General features: G+C 44.2%; 1 protein-coding gene across 3 annotated transcripts in view; it reads left to right on the top strand.

Annotated features, from left to right (window-relative positions):
* Positions 1-24,223, top strand: part of myo7a (myosin 7a) — an 86,046-nt gene that overhangs the window by 14,661 nt on the left and 47,162 nt on the right. Inside the window, exons 1-3 of one of the 3 annotated variants that reach the window (XM_002937249.5) lie at positions 15,956-16,508; positions 21,625-21,738; positions 23,643-23,795. In XM_002937249.5, the coding sequence (XP_002937295.2) occupies positions 16,404-16,508; positions 21,625-21,738; positions 23,643-23,795 (372 nt within the window). In that variant the 5' untranslated portion in view covers positions 15,956-16,403. Of the gene's footprint in view, positions 1-15,955; positions 16,509-21,624; positions 21,739-23,642; positions 23,796-24,223 lie in introns of those variants that run through there. The other 2 variants (XM_004912262.4, XM_012958126.3) reach the window with 2 other exon arrangements.

Below are 24,223 nucleotides of genomic sequence, written 5' to 3'. Positions count from 1 at the left end.
TCCCTGCCCCGTAGAGCTTACAATCTATATAATATATATATATTTTTTTTTGCCTCTGGGGAGAGAGCTGGGGGTAAGAGGATTATATTTAACCACACGGCCTGTTGCTATTTCAGTCCCATAACACTGTTACTCGGGGTAATGTTTGCCTTTATGGGTAGGAGACATTCTTGCAGAATACCAGGTATAAAAATATTCCGCTCCCTGCAGCCAATAAAAAAAAGCTGAGAGCAAAATGATAAAATAAATCAAAAACTTGAGTATTGGGTGCATGGGTGGTAAGACCACATGGTGGTGCTCCCTAACGGGGGGGGGGGGGGGGTCACCTACTCACTGTTTCCATGTCCTGATTCTCCACCCCCCCCCCCATCGCTTACCAAAGCACTTTATGATTCCTTTACTCCCGGTATGTGGGTAGAAGGGCAGGTTACACCCCCTTCCTCGCACCAATATATATTGTTTATGAAAGGGTATTTATGGAAATGCCTGAGATGTTGTGGTGCCTGCACTGCCTTTCATACAGCCCTGTCACTAGAGTTACTGGGTAAATATTGCAGCACACGCCTGCAGATAAGCGCAGGAAACTGAGGAATAGACTCAGTGACTGGATTGTTCCACCTTTTGTTTAGTCACACAGAAACTCTATCAATCTTCCATGAATGGCCATTTAGTGACACCCAGGGGCAAGTACAGAGGCACTAAGGGGCAACTTATGTCTAGGGTGTCACTAAATGAGCCCCACTGACTAATGAGTAGATTCTATATATGTTTAGGGGGGACCCTATAATGCTGTTTGCTGTGGGTCTGTTGCCTTACAGTGGCCCCAGTGGCCCATCTCGGCAAAGGCTTTGTTTCCACTGTGCAGCAAACAAAAGCCACAAATCTTTCCACTCGCTGAATAAAAGGAAAGCAAACAGCGAAGTGGAAATCAGGACGGAGCCCAAGCTTATCAGTCGCCTTTGTGACAAATTGGTCCTGGCACCTCCTGTTTGGTAAACAAAGCGAGCGGGGCTTGCGCCCTGGTACATCCCCTCGGCCGCCTAATGAGGCCCTTTGTCATGGCACAGGCATGCCAGGCATTTCATTCGCTTGGGGGAATAGGCACAAAGATGGGGGGATACACAGAGGGATTTGTACCTCATGTAAGGGGGCATTTTTCAGGTTGCCATGGAAATAATAATAGGCTCATGCAAAATGGGGCAAAGGGAGTGTCATAGTCACATGACTGCTCATCACTAGGGCAAGGGAATGTAAAATCACTGCTGGTACCAAGTTCTGCCCCCCATTCCCACCACAAAATGGCTCCAGGAAGAAGAAAGTGGGCCGACACTTGTGGGTCGGGTTAGTGGGTGCAGGATGAGCCGCTGTTCCACATCGAACCTATAAAATAGAAATGTAGGAGGTTGGATACATGTCAAGGGTTTGTTTATAGCACTAACTTTATTAAGTGCTTAGTGGGTAGAACTGCAGGGGGAATGGAACCCCCCAAAATTCTGCTCTACTCTATGTGGAATAAAATAGGGGAGTATTACAGTAGAAGGCATAATACAGTAAGGGAGTATTACAGTAGGGGAATATTACAATAAAGGAAATATTACAGTAGTGGGATATTACAGCACAGGAATATTACAATGGGGAGTATTAGTATTACAGTAGGAGGATACTACAGTAGGGGAATATTACAATAAAGGAAATATTACAGTAGTGGGATATTACAGCACAGGGATATTACAATGGGGAGTATTAGTATTACAGTAGGAGGATACTACAGTAGGGGAATATTACAATAAAGGAAATATTACAGTAGTGGGATATTACAGCACAGGGATATTACAATGGGGAGTATTAGTATTACAGTAGGAGGATACTACAGTAGGGGAATATTACAATAAAGGAAATATTACAGTAGTGGGATATTACAGCACAGGAATATTACAATGGGGAGTATTAGTATTACAGAAGGAGGATACTACAGTAGGGGAATATTACAATAAGGGTTTATTGCAGTAGGGGAATATTACAGCACAGGGATATTACAGTTGAGGAGTATTACAGTAGGGGAGAATTACGGTAGGGGAGTATTACAGTAGGGGAGTATTACAGTAGAGGAGTATTACAGTAGGGGAGTATTACAGTAGGGGGGCATTACAGTAGGGGAGTATTACAGTAGGGGAGAATTACGGTAGGGGGTATTACAGTAGGGGAGTATTACAGTAGGGGAGACTTACGGTAGGGGAGTATTACAGTAGGGGGTATTACAGTAGGGGAGTATTACAGTAGGGGAGAATTACGGTAGGGGAGTATTACAGTAGGGGGTATTACAGTAGGGGAGTATTACAGTCAAGGAGTATTACAGTGGGGAGGATATTACAGGGATATTACAGTAGGGGAGTATTACAGTAGGGGGGTATTACAGTAGGGGAGTATTATAGTAGGGGGGTGTTACAGTAGGGGGTATTACAGTAGGGGAGTATTACAGTAGGGGAGTATTACAGTAGGGGGGCATTACAGTAGGGAGGTATTACAGTAGGGGGGTATTACAGTAGGGGGGTATTACAGTAGGGGGATATTACAGTAGGGGAGTATTACAGTAGGGGGTATTACAGTAGGGGGCATTACAGTAGGGGAGTATTAAAGTAGGGGGTATTACAGTAGGGGAGTATTACAGTAGGGGGGTATTACAGGCAGAGGGATATTACAGTAGGGGAGTATTACAGTAGGGGAGTATTACAGCAGGGGGGTATTACAGTAGGGGGATATTACAGTAGGGGAGTATTACAGTAGGGGGTATTACAGTAGGGGGCATTACAGTAAGGGAGTATTACAGTAGGGGGTATTACAGTAGGGGAGTATTACAGTAGGGGGTATTACTGGCAGAGGGATATTACAGTAGGGGAGTATTACAGTAGGGGAGTATTACAGCAGGGGGGTATTACAGTAGGGGAGTATTACAGCAGGGGGGTATTACAGTAGGGGAGTATTACAGCAGGGGGTATTACAGTAGGGGGATATTACAGTAGGGGAGTATTACAGTAGGGGGTATTACAGTAGGGGCATTACAGTAAGGGAGTATTACAGTAGGGGGTATTACAGTAGGGGAGTATTACAGTAGGGGGTATTACTGGCAGAGGGATATTACAGTAAGGGAGTATTACAGTAGGGGGTATTACAGTAGGGGAGTATTACAGTAGGGGGGTATTACTGGCAGAGGGATATTACAGTAGGGGAGTATTACAGTAGGGGAGTATTACAGTAGGGGAGTATTACAGTAGGGGGGTATTACAGTAGGGGAGTATTACAATAGGGGGGTATTACAGTAGGGAGTATTACAATAGGGGGGTATTACAGTAGGGGAGTATTACAGTAGGGGGGTATTACAGTAGGGGAGTATTACAATAGGGGGGCATTACAGTAGGGGAGTATTACAGTAGGGGGGTATTACAGTAGGGGGGGTATTACAGGCAGAGGGATATTACAGTAGGGGAGTATTACAGTAGGGGGTATTACAGGCAGAGGGATATTACAGTAGGGGAGTATTACAGTAGGGGAGTATTACAGTAGGGGAGTATTACAGCAGGGGGGTATTACAGTAGGGGGGGCATTACAGTAGGGGAGTATTACAGTAGGGGGGCATTACAGTAGGGGAGTATTACAGTAGGGGGGCATTACAGTAGGGGAGTATTACAGTAGGGGGGGTATTACAGTAGGGGGTATTACAGGCAGAGGGATATTACAGTAGGGGAGTATTACAGTAGGGGAGTATTACAGCAGGGGGGTATTACAGTAGGGGGCATTACAGTAGGGAGTATTACAGCAGGGGGGTATTACAGTAGGGGGGCATTACAGTAGGGGAGTATTACAGCAGGAGGGTATTACAGTAGGGGGCATTACAGTAGGGGGATATTACAGCAGGGGAGTATTACAGTAGGGGAGTATTACAGCAGGGGGGTATTACAGTAGGGGGATATTACAGTAGGGGAGTATTACAGTAGGGGGTATTACAGTAGGGGGCATTACAGTAGGGGAGTATTACAGTAGGGGAGTATTACAGTAGGGGGTATTACAGGCAGAGGGATATTACAGTAGGGGAGTATTACAGTAGGGAGTATTACAGCAGGGGGGTATTACAGTAGGGGGCATTACAGTAGGGGTGTATTACAGTAGGGGGGCATTACAGTAGGGAGTATTACAGTAGGGGGGGTATTACAGTAGGGGGTATTACAGGCAGAGGGATATTACAGTAGGGGAGTATTACAGTAGGGGGCATTACAGTAGGGAGTATTACAGCAGGGGGGTATTACAGTAGGGGGGGCATTACAGTAGGGGAGTATTACAGCAGGGGGGTATTACAGTAGGGGGGCATTACAGTAGGGGGATATTACAGTAGGGGAGTATTACAGTAGGGGGTATTACAGTAGGGGGCATTATAGTAGGGGAGTATTACAGTAGGGGGGCATTACAGTAGGGGAGTATTACAGTAGGGGGGTATTACAGCAGGGGGGTATTACAGTAGGGGGGCATTACAGTAGGGGAGTATTACAGTAGGGGGGCATTACAGTAGGGGAGTATTACAGTAGGGGGGTATTACAGTAGGGGGGTATTACAGGCAGAGGGATATTACAGTAGGGGAGTATTACAGTAGGGGAGTATTACAGCAGGGGGGTATTACAGTAGGGGGGCATTACAGTAGGGGAGTATTACAGCAGGGGGGTATTACAGTAGGGGAGTATTACAGCAGGGGGGTATTACAGTAGGGGAGTATTACAGCAGGGGGGTATTACAGTAGGGGGATATTACAGTAGGGGAGTATTACAGTAGGGGGTATTACAGTAGGGGGCATTACAGTAAGGGAGTATTACAGTAGGGGGTATTACAGTAGGGGAGTATTACAGTAGGGGGGTATTACTGGCAGAGGGATATTACAGTAAGGGAGTATTACAGTAGGGGGTATTACAGTAGGGAGTATTACAGTAGGGGGTATTACTGGCAGAGGGATATTACAGTAGGGGAGTATTACAGTAGGGGAGTATTACAGTAGGGGAGTATTACAGCAGGGGGGTATTACAGTAGGGGAGTATTACAATAGGGGGGCATTACAGTAGGGGAGTATTACAGTAGGGGGGTATTACAGTAGGGGGGTATTACAGGAAGAGGGATATTACAGTAGGGGAGTATTACAGTAGGGGAGTATTACAGTAGGGGGGTATTACAGGCAGAGGGATATTACAGTAGGGGAGTATTACAGTAGGGGAGTATTACAGCAGGGGGGTATTACAGTAGGGGGGCATTACAGTAGGGGAGTATTACAGTAGGGGGGCATTACAGTAGGGGAGTATTACAGTAGGGGGGCATTACAGTAGGGGAGTATTACAGGCAGAGGGATATTACAGTAGGGGAGTATTACAGTAGGGGAGTATTACAGCAGGGGGGTATTACAGTAGGGGGCATTACAGTAGGGGAGTATTACAGCAGGGGGGTATTACAGTAGGGGGGCATTACAGTAGGGGAGTATTACAGCAGGAGGGTATTACAGTAGGGGGGCATTACAGTAGGGGGATATTACAGCAGGGGAGTATTACAGTAGGGGAGTAATACAGCAGGGGGGTATTACAGTAGGGGGATATTACACTAGGGGAGTATTACAGTAGGGGTATTACAGTAGGGGGCATTACAGTAGGGGAGTATTACAGTAGGGGAGTATTACAGTAGGGGGGTATTACAGGCAGAGGGATATTACAGTAGGGGAGTATTACAGTAGGGGAGTATTACAGCAGGGGGGTATTACAGTAGGGGGGCATTACAGTAGGGGTGTATTACAGTAGGGGGGCATTACAGTAGGGGAGTATTACAGTAGGGGGGTATTACAGTAGGGGGGTATTACAGGCAGAGGGATATTACAGTAGGGGAGTATTACAGTAGGGGGGCATTACAGTAGGGGAGTATTACAGCAGGGGGGTATTACAGTAGGGGGGCATTACAGTAGGGGAGTATTACAGCAGGGGGGTATTACAGTAGGGGGCATTACAGTAGGGGGATATTACAGCAGGGGAGTATTACAGTAGGGGGATATTACAGTAGGGGAGTATTACAGTAGGGGGTATTACAGTAGGGGGCATTATAGTAGGGAGTATTACAGTAGGGGGCATTACAGTAGGGGAGTATTACAGTAGGGGGGTATTACAGCAGGGGGGTATTACAGTAGGGGGGCATTACAGTAGGGGAGTATTACAGTAGGGGGGCATTACAGTAGGGGAGTATTACAGTAGGGGGGTATTACAGTAGGGGGGTATTACAGGCAGAGGGATATTACAGTAGGGGAGTATTACAGTAGGGGAGTATTACAGCAGGGGGGTATTACAGTAGGGGGGCATTACAGTAGGGGAGTATTACAGCAGGGGGGTATTACAGTAGGGGGGTATTACAGGCAGAGGGATATTACAGTAGGGGAGTATTACAGCAGGGGGGTATTACAGTAGGGGGGCATTACAGTAGGGGTGTATTACAGTAGGGGGCATTACAGTAGGGGAGTATTACAGTAGGGGGGTATTACAGTAGGGGGGTATTACAGGCAGAGGGATATTACAGTAGGGGAGTATTACAGTAGGGGGGCATTACAGTAGGGGAGTATTACAGCAGGGGGGTATTACAGTAGGGGGGCATTACAGTAGGGGAGTATTACAGCAGGGGGGTATTACAGTAGGGGGGCATTACAGTAGGGGGATATTACAGCAGGGGAGTATTACAGTAGGGGATATTACAGTAGGGGAGTATTACAGTAGGGGGTATTACAGTAGGGGGCATTATAGTAGGGGAGTATTACAGTAGGGGGCATTACAGTAGGGAGTATTACAGTAGGGGGTATTACAGCAGGGGGGTATTACAGTAGGGGGCATTACAGTAGGGGAGTATTACAGTAGGGGGGCATTACAGTAGGGGAGTATTACAGTAGGGGGGTATTACAGTAGGGGGGTATTACAGGCAGAGGGATATTACAGTAGGGGAGTATTACAGTAGGGGAGTATTACAGCAGGGGGGTATTACAGTAGGGGGCATTACAGTAGGGGAGTATTACAGCAGGGGGGTATTACAGTAGGGGAGTATTACAGTAGGGGAGTATTACAGCAGGGGGTTATTACAGTAGGGGGGCATTACAGTAGGGGAGTATTACAGCAGGGGGGTATTACAGTAGGGGGGCATTACAGTAGGGGAGTATTACAGCAGGGGGTATACAGTAGGGGAGTATTACAGTAGGGGGGGTATTACAGTAGGGGGGCATTACAGTAGGGGAGTATTACAGTAGGGGGGTATTACAGTAGGGGGGTATAACAGTAGGGGGGTATTACAGTAGGGGGATATTACAGTAGGGGAGTATTACAGTAGGGGAGTATTACAGTAGGGGGGTATTACAGTAGGGGAGTATTACAGTAGGGGGCATTACAGTAGGGGAGTATTACAGTAGGGGGGTATTACAGTAGGGGAGTATTACAGTAGGGGGGCATTACAGTAGGGGAGTTATTACAGTAGGGGGGCATTACAGTAGGGGAGTATTACAGTAGGGGGGTATTACAGTAGGGGGGCATTACAGTAGGGAGTATTACAGTAGGGGGGCATTACAGTAGGGGAGTATTACAGTAGGGGGCATTACAGTAGGGGAGTATTACAGTAGGGGGGTATTACAGTAGGGGGGTATTACAGTAGGGGGTATTACAGTAGGGGGCATTACAGTAGGGGAGTATTACAGTAGGGGGGTATTACAGTAGGGGAGTATTACAGTAGGGGGGTATTACAGTAGGGGGCATTACAGTAGGGGGGTATTACAGTAGGGGGTATTACAGTAGGGGAGTATTACAGTAGGGGGGTATTACAGTAGGGGAGTATTACAGTAGGGGGGCATTACAGTAGGGGAGTATTACAGTAGGGGGGCATTACAGTAGGGGGGCATTACAGTAGGGGAGTATTACAGTAGGGGGTATTACAGTAGGGGGGTATTACAGTAGGGGGGTATTACAGTAGGGGAGTATTACAGTAGGGGAGTATTACAGTAGGGGGGTATTACAGTAGGGGGGTATTACAGTAGGGGGGCATTACAGTAGGGGAGTATTACAGTAGGGGGGTATTACAGTAGGGGAGTATTACAGTAGGGGGGTATTACAGTAGGGGAGTATTACAGTAGGGGGGTATTACAGTAGGGGGGCATTTACAGTAGGGGAGTATTACAGTAGGGGGGCATTACAGTAGGGGAGTATTACAGTAGGGGGGCATTACAGTAGGGGAGTATTACAGTAGGGGGTATTACAGTAGGGGAGTATTACAGTAGGGGGGTATTACAGTAGGGGGGCATTACAGTAGGGGAGTATTACAGTAGGGGGGTATTACAGTAGGGGAGTATTACAGTAGGGGGGTATTACAGTAGGGGAGTATTACAAGTAGGGGAGTATTACAGTAGGGGAGTATTACAGTAGGGGGGGTATTACAGTAGGGGAGTATTACAGTAGGGGGGTATTACAGTAGGGGAGTATTACAGTAGGGGGGTATTACAGTAGGGGAGTATTACAGTAGGGGAGTATTACAGTAGGGGAGTATTACAGTAGGGGGTATTACAGTAGGGGAGTATTACAGTAGGGGAGTATTACAGTAGGGGAGTATTACAGTAGGGGGTATACAGTAGGGGGGTATTACAGTAGGGGGGTATTACAGTAGGGGGTATTACAGTAGGGGAGTATTACAGTAGGGGAGTATTACAGTAGGGGGGCATTACAGTAGGGGAGTATTACAGTAGGGGGGTATTACAGTAGGGGAGTATTACAGTAGGGGGGTATTACAGTAGGGGAGTATTACAGTAGGGGAGTATTACAGTAGGGGGGTATTACAGTAGGGGGGCATTACAGTAGGGGAGTATTACAGTAGGGGGGCATTACAGTAGGGGGATATTACAGAGGGACATTATGTTTAAGAGTAAAGACTGCCCAGCTGTGAATGTAATGAAATGTCTTTCTTTGTGAACTTTACAAAGTTCCCTTCCCTGTCTCCTACCGACCCCCCCCCAGTATTACAGTAATTATCTGCGCCATACTCACGCCTCGGAGCTGCATTAGCATATAGATTGAGTAGGAGCGGCCATCAATAGCCGCGGCCGTATATTACTGTTAGTGGGATGACATTTACACCGGGCCTTCAATAGCGGAACATTGAACCATTCCAGGGCAATTTATGGGGGCAATTAAAGAAATAGCATCACAGTGATATCTTTGAGTGGCCCATTGGGACAGAAGCAAAACATGAAATGGGTTTATCTAACGATTACACTGGCCAAGGGACATGACATGTGACAGTTATGGGTTTTATATGGACTTACGTTCGAACCACTTGGATTGTCTGTGACAACCAGACTCTGTGGAATGCGGTGAATAAACTGTACAAATATAATTATCATCTAAGCAACAAGAGAGGGATCGTAACCTGATCTTTATTTCTGTTGCTCTGGAATGAAAATACAGATCTGTTTATGTTGAATTATATTCTGTATATTGTAGAATCTACAGCAAGCAGTGTGCCAGCCCTGCTCATTCTATGGTTCCGGGTTACAGGCTGTAGAACCCAGAGACCTGAGAATGGTCCAGAGAAGCAAATTGTATCTGGAATTACAGTTTTGGATAAAATAATAAAAGTCACAATATTTGTACCAGTAACCAATCTAATATTTGCTTTGGTGTCCAGTTATTGAATAGCAGACATTGCTAAAAATTATCTCATGCCCCTAGTGGTAGATATGAGAATAACACGGCTTGGGACTCCTCCAGTTACATGGGAGTAGGAGAAACAATAGGTTAGCTGAAAGCAGTTCTAATGTGTAGCAGAGAAAAGGGAATCATTTAACCATGAAATAAACCCAATAGGACTGTTCTGCCCCCAATAAGGGGTAATTATATCTTAGTTGGGATCAAGTACAGGTACTGTTTTATTATTACAGAGAAAAGGGAATCATTTAACCATGAAATAAACCCAATAGGGCTGTTCTGCCCCCAATAAGGGGTAATTATATCTTAGTTGGGATCAAGTACAGGTACTGTTTTATTATTACAGAGAAAAGGGAATCATTTAACCATTAAATAAACCCAATAGGGCTGTTCTGCCCCAATAAGGGGTAATTATATCTTAGTTGGGATCAAGTACAGGTACTGTTTTATTATTACAGAGAAAAGGGAATCATTTAACCATTAAATAAACCCAATAGGGCTGTTCTGCTCCCAATAAGGGGTAATTATATCTTAGTTGGGATCAAGTACAGGTACTGTTTTATTATTACAGAGAAAAGGGAATCATTTAACCATGAAATAAACCCAATAGGGCTGTTCTGCCCCCAATAAGGGGTAATTATATCTTAGATGGGATCAAGTACAGGTACTGTTTTATTATTACAGAGAAAAGGGAATCATTTAACCATTAAATAAACCCAATAGGGCTGTTCTGCCCCAATGAGGGGTAATTATATCTTAGTTGGGATCAAGTACAGGTACTGTTTTATTATTACAGAGAAAAGGGAATCATTTAACCATTAAATAAACCCAATAGGGCTGTTCTGCTCCCAATAAGGGGTAATTATATCTTAGTTGGGATCAAGTACAGGTACTGTTTTATTATTACAGAGAAAAGGGAATCATTTAACCATTAAATAAACCCAATAGGGCTGTTCTGCCCCCAATAAGGGGTAATTATATCTTAGTTGGGATCAAGTACAGGTACTGTTTTATCATTACAGAGAAAAGGGAATCTATGGGAGATTATCTGGCACATATTACACAGTGGAATACAGACAGGGCCAAAACACAGATTTAACTACTGAGCAGCAGTTGCAGTGTATGTATATGTCCATTAGATGGCACTAGAGTGGCACTGGAATAGAAAGAGTGAGGCCCTAGACAGGTTGTGTGACTTTTCCAATTCAAGCTCCTGTTGCAGGATTATCCTTGGGCCAGGGCCCCTCTTTGGTAAGGTCGCCACATTTTTTTTTAATATTATACCGGCCTTCGGGTCAGGGGAGCTGGTAGGGGCATCACATGGGGCAGAGAAATGGCCTGAGTATAGGTAAAGTTGTAGTAACCCTACCCCTACTCTTAGCTCATAATAAAGTCACAATATAGGAAAAGAACTGTTATAGTTTCAAGAATATCGAGACCAGAAAATATCTAGGAAAGCAAGTGGGCATCATTTATGAGCTAGCTTGCCCACTCACCCTGGAACCAGTCCTATTGGCCGATCCACTGCCCTCTCTATGGCTTGCTCTATGCCACTTGCCTCCTATGCTGAATAAGGGCAGTTATTCTGATTATTCCTGGCTCTTTTTCTGTGTATAATATAGTTACTGTATTTATAAACAGGGAGCAGCTTGACTCCAGAGCTAACAGAGACAAAGGAGGATGCTGGGAGTTGTAGTGCCAAACACAGGGCAGTGAGAGAGGAAGAGCGCTGGGGTGTGGGGTGCCGGGGCAGATAAGAGGGGTATCAGTGTAACAGCGGCAGCTCATTGTGCATTCATTACTGCATTATTCAGGGGCTCCTGTGCATCGGGCCCTTTATCCTCCCGGGAAACCCAATCCCCCGGCCGCTCGGCACCTGCTGTTACAGTTGTTGCTACAAATTAGATACGCAAAGCTTTACTCATTCCTCAGGGAAACATCCATCAGCTGCACTGTCACTACCAGCCATGTGACTTATACCAGCCAATCCCTGCTCAAGCCCAGTGGGCCACTGTAAGAGTCTCCTCTCCTGGCTAATGTCAAACTGTAATATAAACCATAGCCATGTTTGCTGGGAATGAACCCAGATCATCCAATCACTCATTGCCCCTCTCTTGGTAGGGAATCCCATAACCTGACTGCCCTTACAGTAAGGAACCCCTTCCTATGCTGATGGGGAGATCCCCTTTCCTCCCCACCCCCAATGTATCACTCATTCCCCCTCTCTTGGTAGGGAATCCCATAACCTGACTGCCCTTACAGTAAGGAACCCCTTCCTATGCTGATGGGGAGATCCCCTTTCCTCCCTACCCCCAATGAATCACTCATTCCCCCTCTCTTGGTAGGGAACCCCATAACCTGACTGCCCTTACAGTAAGGAACCCCTTCCTATGCTGATGGGGAGATCCCCTTTCCTCCCTACCCCCAATGAATCACTCATTCCCCCTCTCTTGGTAGGGAATCCCATAACCTGACTGCCCTTACAGTAAGGAACCCCTTCCTATGCTGATGGGGAGATCCCCTTTCCTCCCCACCCCCAATGTATCACTCATTCCCCCTCTCTTGGTAGGGAATCCCATAACCTGACTGCCCTTACAGTAAGGAACCCCTTCCTATGCTGATGGGGAGATCCCCTTTCCTCCCTACCCCCAATGAATCACTCATTCCCCCTCTCTTGGTAGGGAACCCCATAACCTGACTGCCCTTACAGTAAGGAACCCCTTCCTATGCTGATGGGGAGATCCCCTTTCCTCCCTACCCCCAATGAATCACTCATTCCCCCTCTCTTGGTAGGGAATCCCATAACCTGACTGCCCTTACAGTAAAGAACCCCTTCCTATGCTGATGGCGAGATCCCCTTTCCTCCCCACCCCCAATGAATCACTCTTTTCCCCTCTCTTGGTAGGAAACCCCATAACCTGACTGCCCTTACAGTAAATAACCCCTTCCTATGCTGATGGGGAGATCCCCTTTCCTCCCTACCCCCAATGAATCACTCATTCCCCCTCTCTTGGTAGGGAATCCCATAACCTGACTGCCCTTACAGTAAAGAACCCCTTCCTATGCTGATGGCGAGATCCCCTTTCCTCCCTACCCCCAATGAATCACTCATTCCCCCTCTCTTGGTAGGAAATCCCATAACCTGACTGCCCTTACAGTAAATAACCCCTTCCTATGCTGATGGGGAGATCCCCTTCCCTCCCCACCCCCAATGAATCACTCATTCCCCCTCTCTTGGTAGGGAACCCCATAACCTGACTGCCCTTACAGTAAGGAACCCCTTCCTATGCTGATGGTGAGATCCCCTTTCCTCCCTACCCCCAATGAATCACTCATTCCCCCTCTCTTGGTAGGGAACCCCATAACCTGACTGCCCTTACAGTAAGGAACCCCTTCCTATGCTGATGGTGAGATCCCCTTTCCTCCCCACCCCCAATGTATCACTCATTCCCCCTCTCTTGGTAGGGAATCCCATAACCTGACTGCCCTTACAGTAAGGAACCCCTTCCTATGCTGATGGGGAGATCCCCTTTCCTCCCTACCCCCAATGAATCACTCATTCCCCCTCTCTTGGTAGGGAACCCCATAACCTGACTGCCCTTACAGTAAGGAACCCCTTCCTATGCTGATGGTGAGATCTCCTTTCCTCCCCACCCCCAATGAATCACTCATTCCCCCTCTCTTGGTAGGGAATCCCATAACCTGACTGCCCTTACAGTAAAGAACCCCTTCCTATGCTGATGGCGAGATCCCCTTTCCTCCCCACCCCCAATGAATCACTCATTTCCCCTCTCTTGGTAGGAAACCCCATAACCTGACTGCCCTTACAGTAAATAACCCCTTCCTATGCTGATGTTGAGATCTCCTTTCCTCCCCACCCCCAATGAATCCCATAACCTGACGGGTTGGCAAAGTTGCAGCTGGCATTTTCTGAATGGGGATTGTCACTCCCAGTGGCAGGCAGAGATTTGCACCCCTGGGGTCCTGAATTCACAGGATTGCACCACCACCCATGACATATGGCAGTAGCGTACTGCTGCGCAACCACTTTTTATGATATCTTTTTTTTTTAATATATATATTTACCTCCACCTTCTGGCTGCAGGGGACTGAACAAAGGGCCCCCCCCCAGCCTCGCAGTGAAGGAAACTGAAGACCTCTGCCTCCTGCGGACCTTCTGGCTAAGGAGGTCAAGGATAAAGGGGCCCACCCTAGTCTACGGAACAAGGTGGGCACGAAGACTTTTTTCCATTTTTCACTTCTGCACTTGTGAAGCACTCGCACAGCTTCAATAAAAAACAATTACACAGAAGTGCAAGGAGAGTTCATTTTAGGGCATCTGTTTGTAAATGACCCCCTATAGTTTCATTCCAATGCTGATAGTGCTTAACTCATATTTCCTCTCCTTACCGTAATGCCGTAATTAACCAATTCCCCCAAGCACCAGTGTTTAGGTTTGGCAGAGGGGCTGATATGTGAAAGTGTAGGGCACAAAGCACCGCAGATGTTTTTAGTACAGATAAGGGATCCATTATCCGGAAACCGTTATCCAGAAAGTTCCAAATTACGGAAAGGCCATCTCCCATAGACTCCATTATAAGCAAATAATTGTAAATTTTGAAAATGATTTCCCTTTTCTCTGTAATAATAAAACAGTACCTGTACTTGATCCCAACTAAGATATAATTACCCCTTATTGGGGGCAGAACAGCCCTATTGGGTTTATTTAATGGTTAAATAATTCCCTTTTCTCTGTAATAATAAAACAGTACCTGTACTTGATCCCAACTAAGATATAATTACCCCTTATTGGGGGCAGAACAGCCCTATTGGGTTTATTTAATGGTTAAATGATTCCCTTTTCTCTGTAATAATAAAACAGTACCTGTACTTGATCCCAACTAAGATATAATTACCCCTTATTGGGGGCAGAACAGCCCTATTGGGTTTATTTAATGGTTAAATGATTCCCTTTTCTCTGTAATAATAAAACAGTACCTGTACTTGATCCCAACTAAGATATAATTACCCCTTATTGGGGCAGAACAGCCCTATTGGGTTTATTTAATGGTTAAATGATTCCCTTTTCTCTGTAATAATAAAACAGTACCTGTACTTGATCCCAACTAAGATATAATTACCCCTTATTGGGGCAGAACAGCCCTATTGGGTTTATTTCATGGTTAAATGATTCCCTTTTCTCTGTAATAATAAAACAGTACCTGTACTTGATCCCAACTAAGATATAATTACCCCTTATTGGGGCAGAACAGCCCTATTGGGTTTATTTCATGGTTAAATGATTCCCTTTTCTCTGTAATAATAAAACAGTACCTGTACTTGATCCAACTAAGATATAATTACCCCTTATTGGGGCAGAACAGCCCTATTGGGTTTATTTCATGGTTAAATGATTCCCTTTTCTCTGTAATAATAAAACAGTACCTGTACTTGATCCAACTAAGATATAATTACCCCTTATTGGGGCAGAACAGCCCTATTGGGTTTATTTCATGGTTAAATGATTCCCTTTTCTCTGTAATAATAAAACAGTACCTGTACTTGATCCAACTAAGATATAATTACCCCTTATTGGGGGCAGAACAGCCCTATTGGGTTTATTTAATGGTTAAATGATTCCCTTTTCTCTGTAATAATAAAACAGTACCTGTACTTGATCCCAACTAAGATATAATTAATCCTGATTGGATATAAAACAATCCTATTGGGTTTATTCAATATTTAAATGATTTTTTGGCAGACTTTCCAACATACTTTCATTATAACTTAGGGATTAAAAAAAATAAAAAATTAGGAAATTTTGTTATATATATATATATATATATATATATATATATATATATATATATATATATATATATATATAAAAAAAAAGAATAAAACTGCTGTTTTAATTAACAAATCAATTTTGAACCATGTAGTCCCTGAGGGCTTCCAAAGGATGCTGGGAGTTGCCTTCCTGGAGCCACTTTAATACAATCCCCCCCGGTGCTTTCTGGCTAGGGGGGGGCCAAGCATTCACACTAACCCAGCAGAAGGGACACTCATACGGCGAGGAGCCCAGGCTACTTAAGAAAGGTGACAAATCCATCAATTATTTAATATGCGTTGCTATGGAAGCGGGTTATCTGTTTATATCCTGTTTTAAGGGAATTGCAGATGGGCTGCGGTTTTGAGTTGCTCCTCGCTCCTCTGAGGGTATTAAGTTAATCAGAAGCCACTTGCTGTGTGGGACCGACTCGCCCTGCAGATTAATCAGTACCACCAAACCTTCTCCAACTCAAAGTCCAACCAAGGAAGCCGCTTTGCTCTTTCAGCCTGCCCCGGAGGGTTCTAGGAACAATTTGTTCTTTGGAGTCGATCTTTGAACCGGTTTAGGAGAAGAACATCTTGAAACAAGATGGATGGAGACCTTCTATACAGAGCATGAGAGGTAACTGTGCTCCCTGTGTGAGGATATTGGTGTCCACCATCTTGGAATATAAGGTGACGCCCTTCCAGTCCACTGGAGACTAAGGTTCCCATTCTATCTGAAGATCTCTGACCCACCTCAAGGCATTTTTGCTTCATGAGATATGAGCACAACTGGATCTCACTTTGGAACCTGGCCGAGTTGTTTTTGGGGATACCCGTGAGGTGGTGAGGATGTACCAACGCCGTGGAGTGGAGGAAACGTTGGAGAAGGATCAGGGCAAGTGGGCTCTGCTGCGTAACGTTAATCAGGCTCTGAAACCAAGCACTTTGCTGCCGGTGAGACTTGTTTTATATTGTAGTTATTGGGCCAAGGGTGGGCTGGTTTTGATGGAGAACTAAGGTTCAACAATGAATTAGTCTAGATAGGTTACACTATTTGTTTTGGGCCCAAGGCCACCACAACCCTTTAGCAGGGAAGATCTGATGCCCCCCATATCTCCCCTTTATTTACCTGCACATTCACAGGACTGGACATAATATCTATGATCCAGTTTCCAGTGTTTCCATCCTCTGGCCTCAGATCTGAAGGGCCTAGTTTGGCAAAGACACCTAGAGCTGTGAGGTTCTGTTGGACTACAACTTCCAGCATCCCCTTGGCAAATTAGCCTCCCTACATTCCTCTCGGACTCTCATCCTTTCATAGTAACTGAATGTGGCATGTTACATGATTTTGTGATGGTTCTATGGCACTTGATCTGCCTCGATTCCAGGCCTGATTGTACAATGGTTTCACTCACACAGTGCTGCCTGTGCTCGGTGAGGCTGCACCCATTATGAGTGGTAGGTACAATTTTAACCCCCTTATTGCTCTGTCAGGTATGCGTGGGACAATGATAATTGAGGCTTCAGATATGTTAAATAGGTAATTTGTAATTACATACATGCTGCAGACTATACTGATTGCAATTTAGCCATGCAATGTGCATCTGTTGATTTAAAGAAATAGTTCACCTTAAGGGTAAGAACCCATTGAGCGATTGTGACGCCCCTGATAGAGCCCCTGACAAACCGCTGAGAAAAGGCTTTCCACCAGCAACAATAGGAGTCATCGGTGGAAAGCCCTTTACATCGCTTCGGTAAGTTGCTCCTCCTGCAGGCAACTTTGCGCAACTTCGGGCGACACAATCGCTCCGTAGGTTCTTACCCTTAAGGCTAATATCCCACGGAGCAATTTAGTCATCCATGATAGATCTCTATAGATCACCGTGGGTGCTCTCTGCTATCTGGGATAGCAGCGATCTATTGCAGGCAACTAACCTCTGTGTGGGACATCAGCCTTTATTAACTTTTAGTATTATGTAGATATTGGTATTCTGATATTATTTACAGTTGGTCTTCTTTTTTAATTTTCTATGATTATTTAGATTTTCATTCAGGAGCTCTCCAGTTTAGAATTTCAGCAGCTGTCTGGTTGCTAGGGTATAATTTACCCTAGCAACCAGGCAGTGGTTTGAACGGGAGATTAAAATATGAATAGGAGAGGGCCTGAATAGAAACATAAGTAACATAAAAGTTACAATAACAATAAAATTGTAATCTTACAAAGTAAAAGTTCTTGACTGCCGGGGTCAGCGACCCCCATTTGAAAGTTGGAAAGAGACCAAAGAGAAAGTCATATAATTCAAAATCTAAAAAAAAGTAATTTCAAACTAAACATGAAACCCACATCCATACCCATTATAAAAGCATTTACACATCCCAGCTGTCCTTAGGCATAGAGGAGGGTCAGACAATTGCTTTCACTTTCCATTCAGCACTTCCTAGATGTTCATTTGTGTAGCCAGTGCATGTACATAAGGTCCTCCATTCTATCTTATGCACAAGATATTGGGATGATACAAAACTTGCCTTAATAACAGTGCCCACAAAATGGCGCCTGCTGGCTGGGATTGTGTAATTCCGGGACTGAAGGAAACAAGATTTACATTATTTATAAAGTGTAAATGAAGATTATTTTGCTTGACAAACACAATAGAAAAATATTTGGAATTTTTATTTAGGGTGAAAAGTCCCCTTTAACATTGGGAGTTGTACTTTTTATGGCCTGGAAGCTACATTATCTGTAATGACATTTTGTCAACTCCTGCCCTGTGCTGTAGTGTGTATAATCTCACAATATACAGAATGCAGATGGTTAATTAACCATTTATATTTAGGGGTTTGTTTCCATCTATGTAATAATACACACATAAGCCCATTGGGTTTAAATCCACCTGTACCTGAGCAGTGGCCCTTCCAGTTCAGCGCCCCAAACGCTGCTTTAATCCTTTCCCACCATTTACAAGCTACACAGAGTAACTGGGATCAACCCACTGATCCCCAAAATGGCCATCAGAGTCAAAATCCGCTGCTAGAATATCCTCTCCATGTTTGCTACCATGATGCACTTCCCTATGTCCACCGAAGGCCTCCTTACGGCCTGCACCCACCAGCGTCTGAATGACGTGCATGTTAGGGGATAGGAAATATCCCTTTTGGAGCACAGAGTGCGGGCAGGGTACAAAGTGTGAAGAACGCCTCTGTTTGTGCCCATTTTTTTGCACTTCGTACCCTACACTTTGTAAATGAGAAAGGAATGGGTCAAAATCAGTTTCAATCACTCTCCCAGTGATACCTGAGCCATGGCAGGGACCTCTTGTTATGCCCAAGGCAGGTATAGTAGAACTAGATGCCCCCTCTCCTGGCTCCACCTCCTCACTTCCTGTTCCTGTATCTCCAAACCCTGACTCAATGCCCCACCCAGGGCTAAGCAGGTGCACGTTAAAATAATCACCTCAGAATGAGACTCAGGAGAGTAGGGTTGCCACCTTACTGGTATTTAACAAATTTACTGGCAATGTACTTGGTGATAAATTTGTAATAACTAGTCAATTAGGCCCCAAGCCCAGCCTGCCCCTGTCTCCACAACATACTCACCTGATCCACTTAATTCCATACCTCAGGATGCGAGTGATCTTAGTGATCCACTGATATTCACCAGCCAAGGGGCAGGCCCGGATTTGTTGCAAGGCCACAAAGGCCCAGGCCTAGGGTGGCATTTACATTTTGCTCCCATACGGAGCACTGGGGATGGGACACCCAGAAAACGTAAGCACATCCCGTCCCCAGTGTTCCATATGTGAGCGAAAAGAAGTGGGGTGGCCTTTGGGCGCCCTGTAGCCAAGGGGGTTCGAGTCTGAGCACAGAGATAGGGATGTCACCTTTTCTGTAATAAATACAGACCTTCCTATATTATATATGTATCTTCTTTATTAATAACATTGGCATCAAGCATCATTTTACCAACCTAGGCAGAGCTGATGCCTGTTAGTTACTGGTTTAGTAACTGCTTGGACATCCCACCTAGGTTTGCCCCGTGGCCTGGCCAATAAAAACAATGCCTGTGTCTATGTTATTATTAGGCAAAAGGGTTAAAATATCTAGGAAGGCCAGTATTTTTTCCAGAAAAGGTGGCAAATCCCAAATCCCGCCGTGCTTCTTCCACTAAAGGGCACAAAGCAAAATGATTTATATTTCCATTACGAGGCAGTGCATTGTGTTGTATTGTGTGTATCTTGCATATAACTCCTCTGATCAAGCTTGCACAGGGGTGCTTTTGCAATGAGGCACTTTACCAGGGGCCCCCCCAGTTAAACTTTAGGGTACCCCCTAGGTAACCAGCAAAGTGCTGATTTTGTAGAACAACCACAGCATTCTCGGCCCAAATATATTATGGGGGCATCTATTTAACACTACTGTTTGAGCCAGATGCCCAGTGGGAAACAGCTGACTGCAGAATGTTGTACAACATGAGAGAAACAGCAGCCTTTATGGTCAGATACACAGAAGGAAATGCTTGGGGAAGGATATGTTAATACAGATAGTGAAAGAAGAGGGGAACCTGGCAGGGCAGCAGGGTCGGACTGGGGGGTGCAGGGCCCACCGGGGCTCCCGCCTAGGGGCCACATCCCCTAAACCCCCCCAACCCTCTGCAGGGTCCCCCACCTGACATCCACTCCTGAGCGTAAATTTAATGCGTCATGGGAGGAACGGCCGGGCAGGGTGAGCGCCGGCAGGTCTGTGCCGCCAGGGCCCCCCGGGGCAAGACCAGGGCAGGATGGTTGGTAACTTGATCTTAAGGCTAGTGACACACAGGGAGATCTCCCCAAAATGCCTTCTGACCTGCAAGAATGTAATTCGCCGGTGGGATGGTGTCTTGAAAAACATACAAGATATTGGGAAAATACACAGAAGACATTCCCAAAACTGCAGCTTTTATTATACTACATTATACTTATACTAATTACACCTGCCTCCAGATTGTGTGGCTCTGAATAAGTTTGCTGAGAGGGTTTGAGGTTCTACACCAAATACTATAAGATGGATGCTGGGCTACCTGGTCCTTCCCTCGGGTGGTGGTACCCACATTAATACATGGCACGGGAACAGGGCCCACCTAGATTTGTCTCCCGGTCAACTCTTTTGGCTATTGCTACTAGTATTGTATATTATACGTTATTGTTCTTGTATGTATGTATATACTGTCCCAATGTAAGCTACAAAGGCACACTGCATATAGATTTATTTGGGTACGTGATTGGCATGGGTGGTTTAGGAGTAAGGTGGCCATACACACAGATATTAGGGCGGGACGAAAGATTTTGCTCGGGCACCCAAGCAAAATCTTCATTTAGCGCTGAATTGCCATTTGAAAGTAGAATCCCTATTGTTTCTACCTCCATAACTGACGATTCAGCTCCAATGGTCGCAGGAAAGATTGTTATTGTAAGGTGTATTGAAAGGTATTACCTTAGTGGCCATTAATAGATTGCGTCATTCAGATAAAAGGGCAAGTTGCTGCTGTGCCTGTGCCAATATGGCAACTCCTTCTCATAGGTATCAATAAGCAGGGATGAAACGCTGTGCTCTCTGCTGACAATGCACTATACCTTTATTCTTTAAATATTTGGAATCTGGGTGACTTCTTTAAAAAAAAATGCAATACTGTAAGCATGGCAGAACGGTATGCTTTTAATTTAAAGGGGAAGTCAATTTTTAATCTGCCTTTGATATTGAATTTTTTTGCAGCTGGTCAGCTTTCTGTTTTTGTATTTCAATCCTGCCTCACTCTCAGGCCAGGGTCAGTGATGGCTGCCAACCAAAAATCCGATTAATTCATTTCTGCTTAGACCCTTGTTTATTTATCCTTCAGCCTGCTAATTAAAGCACTGCCTGGTTGCTAGGGTAAGAGGAGCCCAAGCAACCAGATAGCATTACAGCATACCATATCATAAGGTTCATTTAAAGGTGAACAGTCCATTTAACTGAGCAATCCCTGAGGCACTTGGGGTAGTTCCTAATGCTGATATTCCTGTATATATGTCTGTATAATTCCACTCTCTGCTCTTTTTAGGGTGATTATGTCTGGTTGGACCTCAAAACAGGGCGTGAGTTTGATGTCCCGGTGGGAGCTGTGGTCAAACTTTGTGACTCTGGTCAGATCCAAGTGCTGGACGATGAAGGCAATGTATGTATCAGTATATCTCACCTACCTGCCCATATTGCTGGGGCTCCTGTGTGGACCAATGAAAAAGTGGAGGGCTGTATTATAGTGCTATCCTCTTATGTCCAGCCCATTTATTACATTAGACAATAGTTATAACATGTGTAAAAATGTATTTATACCCCAAATTATTTGAGACCCTGGACTGTTACCCAGTCTTACCAGTGCGTGGTAGTACCCACAGCCAATATATGTACACAGGGATATTATTTGAATAAATATATTAGGATGTTATCTCACTGGATTTGAAATTGCTGTTTATATATATATATATATATATATATATATATATATATAGAAACAACAACAACAGATCCTCTGCACTCACCCATTATCCCATTTTATATATATATATATATATATATATATATATATATATATATATATATATATATAGATATATATATATAGATATTTATATATTTAGAATACCATCATTGCTAGTGGCCCCAAGGTTCCTAGATGTTTATTATTACAGGTATAGGACCCGTTATCCAGAATGCTCGGGACCAAGGGTATTCTGGATAAGGGGTCTTTCTGTAATTTGGATCTCCATGCCTTAAGTCTACTAAGAAATCAATAAAACATGAATTAAACCAATAGGATTATTTTGCATCCAATAAGGATTAATTATATCTTGGGATCAAATACAGGTACTGTTTTATTATTACAGAGAAAAGGGAATCATTTAACCATTAAATAAACCCAATAGGGCTGTTCTGCCCCAATAAGGGGTAATTATATCTTAGTTGGGATCAAGTACAGGTACTGTTTTATTATTACAGAGAAAAGGGAATCATTTAACCATGAAATAAACCCAATAGGGCTGTTCTGCCCCAATAAGGGGTAATTATATCTTAGTTGGGATCAAGTACAGGTACTGTTTTATTATTACAGAGAAAAGGGAATCATTTAACCATGAAATAAACCCAATAGGGCTGTTCTGCCCCAATAAGGGGTAATTATATCTTAGTTGGGATCAAGTACAGGTACTGTTTTATTATTACAGAGAAAAGGGAATCATTTAACCATTAAATAAACCCAATAGGGCTGTTCTGCCCCAATAAGGGGTAATTATATCTTAGTTGGGATCAAGTACAGGTACTGTTTTATTATTGCAGAGAAAAGGGAATCATTTAACCATTAAATAAACCCAATAGGGCTGTTCTGCCCCAATAAGGGGTAATTATATCTTAGTTGGGATCAAATACAAAGCAAATTGATACAAAGGAAATTGATTTTAAAAATCGGAATTATTTGATTTAAATGGGGTCCGTAATTTGGAGCTTTCTGGATATCGGGTTTCCATATAAGGGATCCCATACCTGTATTGTTTTACTTACATAATCTACCCCTATTTAACTCTCTCCTATGTAACTCCAGCAACCGCCTAGTGGATTGAATTCCAAGCTATTACAAAGCACAGAAAAACAGTAAAAAGCCATGCAAATATTAATTAATAAGTATAATTATTATTATTTTTATTATTTACATTACACTAATGGGTAGATTTATCAAGATGTGAGTTCAGAGCTTAATACATAAAAACTCACCCACGTTCTATTCATTCCTATGGGATTTTAAGAAGTGTATTTATCAATGGGTAAAAGTTAGAACTCACTTTTTGATAAATGCACTTCTAAAAATCCCATAGGAATGAATAGAACATGGGTGAACTTTTTTGGATTAAGCCCTGAACTCACATCTTGATAAATCTGCCCCTAAAAGTTAAGAGGAATACAAACTTTCTCTTTCATGCATATGTTACTACCTGTCCATTTTCACCCCTACCAGAACAAGTACAAATCTTTCTCTCTATGTGAATCAGAACAGAACAAAGTAACAATTTTTCTTCTGATTTTATTAAGGAACATTGGATTTCGCCCCAAAATGCGTCTCATATCAAACCGATGCACCCGACATCAATCCATGGGGTGGAAGACATGATCCGTCTGGGAGATCTCAATGAGGCGGGAATCCTGCGTAACCTGCTCATCCGATACCGCGAGCATCTGATATATGTGAGTGGGGGAAATAGGAGGAGGGCAATTTTTGTGTTTGGCCTTATCTGTGTAGGCAAACAGCACAAACAATGCACATTTTCTTTTCAATTGCATCACCCCATTTTTCCCCCCACTAAATTTATTGCATTGGCACATAGGGTGCTAACTGAGCAGTATTTGCTGCTGCCATTTATTGTAAAGGTGCATCTAGATGCACATGAATGGCGTAAGGGGAAAAAAACAAAGAACCATGGGAAAACATGGCATTTTAACCCAAAGTGATTTTTTATTCGCCCCCACAATGAATGCTCCTCAGTGACCTTAAGGTGAGCTGATTCCTTTGGCGCTTGATTTACAACACACATTAACTATTAATTTGCTGCCGATGTGTCATTGTGCTGTCATTGTTTTGTCAAAGGTTAACCCTAACTGCGCCATGAATCTTT

The sequence above is a fragment of the Xenopus tropicalis genome, chromosome 2 (assembly GCF_000004195.4).
Source record: "Xenopus tropicalis strain Nigerian chromosome 2, UCB_Xtro_10.0, whole genome shotgun sequence".
In the NCBI taxonomy this organism is placed as follows: domain Eukaryota; kingdom Metazoa; phylum Chordata; class Amphibia; order Anura; family Pipidae; genus Xenopus; species Xenopus tropicalis.
This window is presented reverse-complemented; position numbering and strand designations above follow the sequence as displayed.